This window comes from Lycorma delicatula, chromosome 9 (assembly GCF_047948215.1).
Source record: "Lycorma delicatula isolate Av1 chromosome 9, ASM4794821v1, whole genome shotgun sequence".
Taxonomy (NCBI): domain Eukaryota; kingdom Metazoa; phylum Arthropoda; class Insecta; order Hemiptera; family Fulgoridae; genus Lycorma; species Lycorma delicatula.
In genome coordinates, this window is record NC_134463.1 from 72,756,065 (window position 1) to 72,766,667 (window position 10,603).

At 29.4% G+C, this 10,603-nt stretch overlaps 1 protein-coding gene across 2 annotated transcripts in view; it reads right to left on the reverse strand.

The window, feature by feature from the left end:
• The window catches only part of LOC142330542 (uncharacterized), a 45,167-nt gene extending 35,356 nt beyond the window's left edge, over positions 1-9,811 (reverse strand). Inside the window, exon 1 of one of the 2 annotated variants that reach the window (XM_075375883.1) lies at positions 9,622-9,811. Coding sequence is in view for 1 of the 2 variants with exons in the window: in XM_075375882.1 (XP_075231997.1) it covers positions 9,622-9,635 (14 nt within the window). In the remaining variant the exon portion in view is untranslated. The remainder of the gene's footprint in view (positions 1-9,621) is intronic. The other variant, XM_075375882.1, reaches the window with a different exon arrangement.
• Between the last annotated feature and the right edge of the window lie 792 nt (positions 9,812-10,603).

Sequence of the window (10,603 nt, forward strand, 5' to 3'; positions counted from 1 at the left end):
ATACGATTTTTATATACTGCGGACACCAGAATTTAAATATTTTTGAAATCTAAGTAGAGCATTATTAGATAGTCAGTTGTTTATTGTAAACACAAGCAACACACAAAATATGACACATTTCTTTGAGAACGGGTACTGTGAATATTCTCCAATAAAATGGTCAACCTTTGGCGTTTATGTTTAGGGCTTACTAGACAGATGTATGCTTTATTAATATTTCATTTTGATTCAGTATTTACCATTCTGAAACTTGTGTAATAGGTCATTTAATCTACTTGCAATAATACACAGCTGTTTTGACTTAAGCGTTTATCTCGGAGTCTATACATCATTCAGTTTCGCAGTACAACGAAATTGTTACCATGACCGTGAAAATAATTACGCTTTATCCTTAGTTATTTTTTATTCATTAGTTATTAGTTATTATCTCTATTTCTGGGAGGGGGAGAGAGAGAGAGTATCATTCTGAAGTAGAATAATTTTAATAAAGTTTTAATTATGATGCTATGCGATTATATTAACTATGATATAATACATTTTTAGATATCTTTTATTCAGTTTTTAGACACTCCTCAGCAGTCATAATGCGCGCGCATCAAGACTGCTCTCTCTTTTTCTGTTTAGCCTCCGAAATCACCGTAAGGTATTACTTCAGAGGATGAGTAAGGATGATGTTTATGAATGTAATTGTAATGTAGTCTTGTACAGACTCAGATCGACCATTCCTGAGATGTGTGGTTAATTTAAACCCAACCACTAACCCGGTAACCATAATCTAGTGTTTGAACACTTGTAAGCGTATAGAAAGCATTATTGGTTTCTGTGAACCAATTTGCTTGAAAATCAATAAATTCTATTTTTATTAAGTTTACATCATCCTACCAAGTTTCATCAAAATCGGTTATAAAAATTTCGCCGCCCAGTAGAAAGAAAAAAAGTTGAAAAAAACCGTTTTTTGGCCCTTAACTCCGGTTCCTGTAAACCGATTTACTTGGAAATCAATAGGGCTCTATTTCTAATAAATTTATATCACACCACTAAGTTTCGTCAAATTCGGTTAATATATATATGTATAAAAACATGTCAGGGCGCTGTAACGTTCTTCAATTTTTTGGAAATTCGCTAAAAATTGAAGTTGATTGTAAAGAGGAGCAATAACTACTCATGATTTGAAATTTTTATCTTTCCATCATTTATTCAGTATTAAAAATAAACTTGAAGTTATATTAATTTTTACTACAAAAGAGAATGGGAGATTGGTTTTACACATTAATACTTTAGTAGATGAAAGATAAACGCGTGGTTCTATATTTATTTAAAAATGACAAAGAATGGTTTTGATGAAATACTGGGATAGCTTGGAAAGGGCTGAGACAAATATAGGGAATGATATCCTGTCATATAAAATCAATCTGTACCGTTTGAACATTCATCACCATCATCTATTTATCAATTTTTAATTTTAATATAAAATAAACAACCCTTCTGAATATAAAAAAAAAATGTCATTAGTTAGGATATGTACATTATCATTTTCGATCTATAAATCCTTCTTTTTCGAGATTATAAATCTTTACAAAAATCTGTACGTTTTTATTACGATCTAGTATTTGTTACAGTTCACTTTCAGCCTAACAGTGAAGAAACACTTCCATTAACTAAATCTTAACCATAAACCATCCGATAAAGGGAAAAATTTATTTTATTTTTACATTATCAAATAACTAATTATCAAAAAGAACCCTGGATAAGATAAAAAAATGTATAATTTTACAACCAAATGGTTTCGTAAAGATTTGGAATTTCTCACGGAAAATTGAAGGATGCAAAATAAGGAGTAAATTTCAACTGATAAAGCCACATTTAGTGAACCGGTTTCTTGAATTAATGAAGTTAAATTTATTTCTACTGAAAACGTTACTCTGTTATCAAAGAAATTGATTACAATTGTTAGTAATACCGTATTGTTAACAGATAACTGAATTTCTGTTTTCAGTAAAACATCACGCATAAATGTCGGTTCTTATATCAACATGTAAAATGTGAAATGTCATAATGTGCTTCAACTCTTCTTATTGTTTACTAATCATCTATTTCAATATTTTTAACCATTTATTTTTACTACTTTTCAGATTATCCATTCCTTTTGTATATTCCGAAATAATTATTTAAAAAGATTCTCACGCTAGCAGCTCGAAAATTTATTCACTGCATGGATTTTACGTTTTTTTTTTGTTTTCTCCAACCAGTTTTCCAACTACTATAGACAAATGCAGTTTCTGTTACTGGCTTGCCAGGCCTGACGTAACTGCAATGTAAGAATAAATGGACCGGTAAACACGTAGTATGGAATAAACTCAGATCGACCACTCCTGAGACGTATGGTTAATTGAAACCCAACCACTAAAGAACACCGGTATTTGCAGTCTATCATTCAAATCCACATAAAAGCAACGGCCTTTACAAGGAATTTAAAACTTTCGACTTCGAAAATCAGCTGTTTTACGATGTCGAATTTAACTATTAGGCTAACCCAGCAGGTTTGGATTCTAGGTATCTAACTTTAGATATGGACTAAACTATTGTATTGTACTTCTCCAGGAAGTAAAATTGGTGGTCACGTAGATTCTATGAATGATAATAAAAGTATTTATTTGCTCATAGTATGAAATTTCTGGGTGTTTTAGACATTTCTCATGAGAAATTCTCATGAGACGATCAAATCGATTTCAAAAACATCGATTTAAAAAAGTCGTATTTGAAACGCTAATCTTATAATTTTCATTAAATAATCATTATGTATAATTACGTATTAATTATCCTGCATTCCGGTCTGAAATATGACATCATCGATAGAAAATCGCTCAAAATATTAGGAAAAAAATCTTAAGATATAAAAATGGACTGTCAGATGGTATTTGCCATCCATAAATACGTATAATGAAGAATGATACCCCACCGGGCTGGTCTAATGGTTAACTCATCGTAGTAACTCGGTTGTTTAACAATTTATTTTTGAAGTTGAAAGGTTCTAAGGTTCAAATCGTAATAGTTTTTTTTTCTTTTATACGAATTTGAATACTAGAGAGTGGATACCGGTTATTTTGGTGGTTGGGGTTCAATTAACCACATGTCTCAGGAATGATCGGCTTGATTCTGTACAAGACACCTCATTTACATGACATATTTATCATCCTCATTTTATTGGGCCATGGGGTGAAATAGTATTCGCAAGGTGGACAGATTGCAACGTACACATTAGGAAAATAATAATAATAATAAATAAATAAAAAAAAAAAAATATATATATATATATAGTGATGAACTGTAAAATAACAATATTGACATTATAAAACTAGGCAACAGGACTGTTTTGTGTGACTCGGCAAAATACTTCGACATAACAGAAATGCCTTATTATGCTTTTCTCGTAATTTTTTAAATCTGGCTGACCTCATTTAAAAGATTTTCTACCAATTTATCTAAAATAAAAGATTGTGTCATATAGAAATAATAATATTACACTGTTAATGAGTTTTTAAATAACACTAAATAAAGAATAAAATTTAAAAAATAGAGTTTTCTGCATTTTCATTTAACGTGTACAAATAATGTGATAAAATAATTTTTTCTAATACTTTCTGCATAGTTATTTTATTTTGCAGTTATTTCATTTATTCTGTATTTTAAAATATTCAATTTATTTTCATTTCATGTGTTTTGATCAGCCTAACGGGCTGGTCTAGTGGTTAACTTGCCGTCACAAATCAGTTATTTAACAGTTGAATTTTGAAGTCGAAGTTTCTAAGGTTTAAATCCTAGTAAACTTAAGTAGTTTTGATACGGATTTTAATGCCGGCCTCCGTGGCGCAAGTGGAAGCGTCTCGGCCTTTCATTCGGAGGTCCCGGGTTCGAATCTCTGTCAGGAATGGCATTTTCACTTGCTAAAAGAAATTGTCATTTCAAATCATCTTCTAAAGCAATACCTAACAGTGGTCCTGGAGGTTAAAAAAAACGGATTTGAATACTTACACAACGGATACCGGTATGCTTTTGTGGTTGGGATTCAATTAACCCAATGGGAATGGTTAGGAATGGTCGGCCTTTGTCTGTACAAGATTACATTTCATTTACATGTCATACATATCATTCTCATCTCAAAGGCAGTGGGAGGGGATTGCTTATTGATCACTAATTTAACAGATTGCAACACACACATTAGGAAAATAGAAAAAAGTAATGTTTTTTGATTATGGAAGCATGAGTATCTTTTCTTCTTTTTAACTAATTGTCATGTCTCAATTAAATTTTTTTCTCAAGAACACATTGGCGTTTAATTAATAATATAATGTTACAGAGTGAACTTAAACATATAATATAATATGAACATCTATACAAATGGATATATTACAATACGAAAAACTTATTTGATTACCTTTCATCAGTTTCTGGCGAAGGTATCAGGTAGAAAATCGTCACTTGACAACACAGAAAGGTTTCTTCCAGTATGCCACATACTTAAGAGAATGGTTCTGCCCACCAGCACAAGCAGAACCTCTTTTTCCACCATTGTAAATTCTAAACTGGCACCATATGTCAGCCACCCTGAAGTACAGAAACTGGTGGTCAGGAAGCAAAAATACTCAGGAAGACCTTAACCCCATTGTCTGGCAGAAGATCTCCATGAAACCTGTGGAAACACTGTACGGCAAAAATGAATGGCTATTGGTGTACACTGATGGCTCACGTCCTGATCATGAAAGAATACTGGTTCCGAAGTGTACTATGAGTTCTTCTCCTTTTACCATTCAATTGGGAAATACCATTCAAACTTTGTTGGGGAGGTTTCTGCGATATTGCCCTCCAACAACTCTTTGTACGAATATTTGCCTTTGGGAAGGTGGTCATTTTTTGTGACTCAAAAGCTGCTATTCTGGCTCTCACATCTTTCCAACATTAAACATCTTTAAAGATATTGGACATATGAACATCAATTAGACAGCTACAAGTTGTGATGAAAGGAGAAAATTTTTCAGTGGATTCCATCCCATGTAGGTACATAAGGAAATGAACTGACTGGCAAATCTCTTGGCAAAAAAAGGCACACAAATCTTGCTTCAGCAGCATTCTATATTATCTTGCTTATCATTTACTAAAGCTCTTTATTAACAACAGATTCAGAATTTCTATTCTACAATACTTCCAGTCATATAGTGAAAAAAGATTATACCTGACCTGATTATACCTGAGATTTATTAAAAATTATAAAGGAATGTCTGTTAGAAAGATATATTAGCAAGTACAGAAATGAATGATTTTGAATCAAAATTAGAATATTTGTAATAATAATTCTCTGGTGCTTTCTAGTACAGTTTATTTATTAAAAACTTGACAAATAATAAACGAAATCCAACGTTTTGTATTTTAATTCTTTGAAACTTACTTTAAAAATTAAATATTAATAAAGATACATTTTTATAACTAATCTTTTTTTTTGAGCCTGTGAGACTTTAAAACTTTTGAGACAGGCTGCAGACGGCTTGTGGGCAACGGGTTGAAGACCCATATATTATAACCTTTATTTATGAATCCAGCACATCTCAATATTATTAGATCATGCTTATCTTTCATATTATTAATTTATTGTTTATATTAGTATTTAAATGTAGATATTTTACAATCAATTTGTCTGACTTCATATTAATTTTATGTTACATTATAGATTATAGTTCACTCTTTAAAAATACATTATTAACTGAACGACAATGTGCTCTTGAAAAGGTAAAATTAAAGAGCTAATTTACATTTGATCAACTAGTTAAAAAGAAGAAATGATACAGATGATTCTATAATCGAACACATCATTATTTTTAATCACTAATATGGAATTTAAGTACGTCTGTTTTTTATTTTATAAATAATTGTACATTTTGTGAATTGTTTTGATCATGATTTCTCATTTCTCTTGATCCAGCTGAACAAATGATGAGGCAGTTCCAGTTTTCATCCATAGATAATAGCACACCTGTCCATTCTTTATATAATATATTATTAATAGCAGGTCTTAAACCTTTTTTCAACTTCAGGCCAATATTTATAACTGGTATTGGCTCTAGGATTCCAACCCAGTACAAACAACATTTTAATCGAAATATATAAGAATTTATATCGCTTTTATAGCCTTATACACCCATTCCTAAACCAAAAGGGTGTAACTGAATATACATTACTTTTGAGTTATGGAAAATTTTCTAAATTTTGTTATAACTGTTTTTTATTTATGTTTGTATTTCCTTTCTTGTGTAATAATTTATCAATTAACAGTTATAATATTTGCTTTAAAAATTTGATTATTAAAAATTTTATTTAAGAAGAAAAGTGAAGTAAGCTTAATTGGTTTAGAAAATTTTTAAACTGTTATGTATTCATTAAATTCAATTCTCTGGTGCTTTCTAGTACAGTTTATTTATTAAAAACTTGACAAATAATGAACGAAATCCAATGTTTTGTATTTTAATTCTTTGAAACTTACTTTAAAAATTAAATATTAATAAAGATACATTTTTATAACTAATCTTTTTTTTTGAGCCTGTGAGACTTTAAACCTTTTGAGACAGGCTGCAGACGGCTTGTGGACAACGGGTTGAAAACCCATATATTATAATGTATATATTACATATTATATTATAATGCACATAATTATAATGTAAAGTAGAATACCTGCCTACAATTGTAACAGTAATATTATTTAAAAAATAAGTGCAGTTCACCCAAACAAATTCTATAGGCATTAAATTAGTGATTCTTTTTTTTATACTTTATAAGTAATAGTTTTTATTTTAAAAAGAATTAGGAGTTCCAATATTATTAAGAAGGCATTACAACCCTCATACCATTCCTGGGCAGGTATATAAACATACTGCAGGCTTGTTCCTATCTGATCACACAAAAGAAGGTTCTACAAGTCTTTTAACAAAGTTTTACAAGTACATTTTTAACAAAAAGATCTTGTACAGGTCTAAGTCAATCCATAGAATCCAAAGGAAAAAGGGTAGTTTATCGTTAACGGCATTCTACTCAAAAAGAAACCTCGATATGAGACAAATCTTAACTAGAAATTTTTCTTAGTTATAATTAAGTCTTTGTCCGGGCAATAACATCGACATGGTCATTTTTACCCAGTGTGGGAGGAGAAAGATATAAAAAACATCTTTAATTAAGAGCATGTTAATACAAATTTTATTTTCCTCCTTATTAAACAGGTATAGGTTTCCTAAAGGAACATCTTCCCCTAACACCGGTATTTTTTAGCGGTGGAATAATGTATTTATATATATTAAAACATAATTATATAATATATATATATATATATATATATATATATTGATATATAATGAACAGATTCATCAAAAAAGGTTGCAGCAATTTAAAAAAATCCTATCTCAGAAACTGCTAGAGATAACCAAACGAGTATTTTTTTCAAAATTCACCAACTCAAAAAGTTTTTTTTATATACCTTAGAATGTTTCAATATGAACTCCGTTGCTCACTCTGTAAACATCCAGCTGTAATCGGCTTCTGGCAGAAACGGACATGGAAAGCGACTTTCCATGTGCCAATCGGCATAATTGTAGGATATGGGAATTTCAACAACCCAATGAAATTATTGAGTATCTCAGAGATTCCCAAAAAAAATAAGCGTGTGGTTTGGTTTAATGTCCGATTGTGTGATTGGCCCATTCTTTTTTAATGAGCCTACTATCACAGGAAATGTTTATTTAGACATGCTACTACTGTACGTTTTCCCACAAATTGACCAAATTGAGAAAGTAACGTTTCTGTAATATTTCAACAAGATGGTGCGCTCCCACACTTTACTGTAGGCGTTCGACCCACTCTCAATGAAAGATTCCCTAATTATTGGATTGGTAGAGCCCTGGTTCTTGCTTTGGCCTCCGAGAAACCCAGATTTGGAATAATGTATTTATATATATTAAAACATAATTATATAATATATATATATATAGATATATAATGAACAGATTTATCAAAAAAGGTTGCAGCAATTTAAAAAAATCCTATCTCAGAAACTGCTAGAGATAACCAAACGAGTATTTTTTCAAAATTCACCAACTCAAAAAGTTTTTTTTATATACCTTAGAATGTTTCAATATGAGCTCCGTTGCTCACTCTGTAAACATCCAGCTGTAATCGGCTTCTGGCAGAAACGGACATAGAAAGCGGACATGAAACCCAGATTTTTAACGTATTTCTATGGAGATACGTTAAAAATATTGTCTACTGTGAAAAAATCAGGGATGTACAAATTTAAGACACCGCTGTTATTACCACAGTTACGACTGCGATGATCCAGTGGATCTGGACAGAAGTCGATTATCAGCTGAATGTTTACAGAGCGACCAACGGAACTCATATTGAAACATTCTATGATACGTAAAAAAACGTTTGAGTTGGTGAATTTAAAAAAAAATACTCGTTTGAATATCTCTAGTAGTTTCTGTGATAAGATTTTTTTTTTAAATTGGTGCAGTCTTTTTCAGTGACCTGTAGATTATATCAGGAAGATACCTTTCCTATTACATAGATAAGTAATCTAGAATTCTTATAAGATAAAGAAAATTCATGAAAATCTTTGATCAGAGTAAATATTCAAAATGGAACAATTAATAATTAATCGGTACTGAATAAAATAACAGTTCTGAAGGCGTTAATTGATAAAAAGTATTTGAGAGTACACGTTAAATTAGTAGCGAAAAATTTAGGTTTATGTAATAAAAGATATTTATGAATTCATCAAAAGAATAATTTTATTTTAAATAAATTAACGTGAAATAAATTTTCAACAATTTAATTTGAAAATAATCTATTTATCTGGTTTGACTAAAGGAATTCTTTTTATTTTTAGCAAAGGCAGCATATTTTTAAACAAAAATGAATAGAAGTATTATAAATTTTAAATAACACAAAATACTACACGATTTATATTTATCTGTCCGAACAAGAGTACTGTCTGATTGTCTATTTTTGTTCCTTGAAAATTTGTTTTATTTTTTAAATAGCCCCAAGATTTAATAATTTATTTTAGATGACAGACTGTATGTAGGCGTAATAAATATTAAATAATATTAATAAGCTTAGTATTGGATATAGATGTTTCAAACCGAAAAAATAAAGTTGTTTTAAAAATAAAATGTCTAGTTAAACTAAAAATCAGTCATTAAAATTCATATTAAACCCTTCAAGTACTTGAACGTTTCCATTGTAGTAACGTAATCAAAATTATATTATTGAATAAAAATTAGTAGAAATTCCCATTTAATGAAAGCATAACGTTATAAAAATCTATACAATTTTTTTTTACATTTTTTTTGGAGATTTATTTTTTATCCCTGCTTATTTAGTTTAATTTAAGAAACTGCTGGTAAAAAAAAATTATACATATTATTTTTATCCAACTTACACGTTAACGAAAAGATCAGTAATGTTTTATAGTGTAAAAAGTTATTCGAGTTTTATCAAATCATTCGTTGTTAATAAAATTATTAATGTTTAAATGAATATAGATAAAAGTTTTTTAAATTTTTAAAAAGGTTTACTTACTTTGGTTTTGTCATTGATATTTTTGATTTTTATTACACTTTCTTTAAGATATAATTCACTTTCACAAATCTTTTAACTATATTAACACATGATATTAACTAAACAATACATTTTTTTCATTTTACATAAAGAACATTTATACTGCAACTGACTGTAGACGTATACATTACAGAAAAAAAATCACAGTAATAACAAATAATAGAAATATTAATAATAATAATAATTCAATAACCACCATTTAATGACGATAATGTTTTTTATTTACTTATTTATTATTAATAAAAAAATAAAGATAAAAACATTTTTTTGTGATTTATATTATTTATAATGTAATAATTTGTATTTTAAAATGATAAGAAAAAAGTTTTTTCCCGTTAAATCTAAGTTATAATGATTGCAATGTAGACTGACATTCACGTATGTCATGGTCTCAGTTAAAAATTAAAAAAAAAATAATGATTGCACTAAATCAACTAACTTGTAATGGTTAGTAACAAAAGGTCACGAGAAGATTTTTTTAACTAATTACAATTGTATTTATAAAAGTGATACGTATATATAGGGAAGGGAAATAAATCGGGAACTGATTCTAGGAGCTTAAAATAAGAAAGAAAGTTCGTATGTCCGAAAACGCTTTGTTATAGAGTTGTAGCTAGCGAAACATTTCACCCGGATTTCAGTTCCCCCGGTGAAATGAAGTCATACTGTAATTTTTAAGGCGTTATATAATGGTAACTTTATGGTTTCTTATGTTTTTAACCTGAAAAATCTATAAGAAAAAGAAATTTCCCATTAAATCTAAAATGATTACAAAATATGCAATACATTCACGGACGTCATGATCTCAGTTAAAAATAAAAAAAAAAACATTATTGCGCAAAACCGAATAACTTGCAATGGTTAGTATTTGAAAACTGTATCTTCCGTAGTTTTCATAATATCCAATGTAAAACAAAAAACTTTGGTGACGAAAAATACTTTT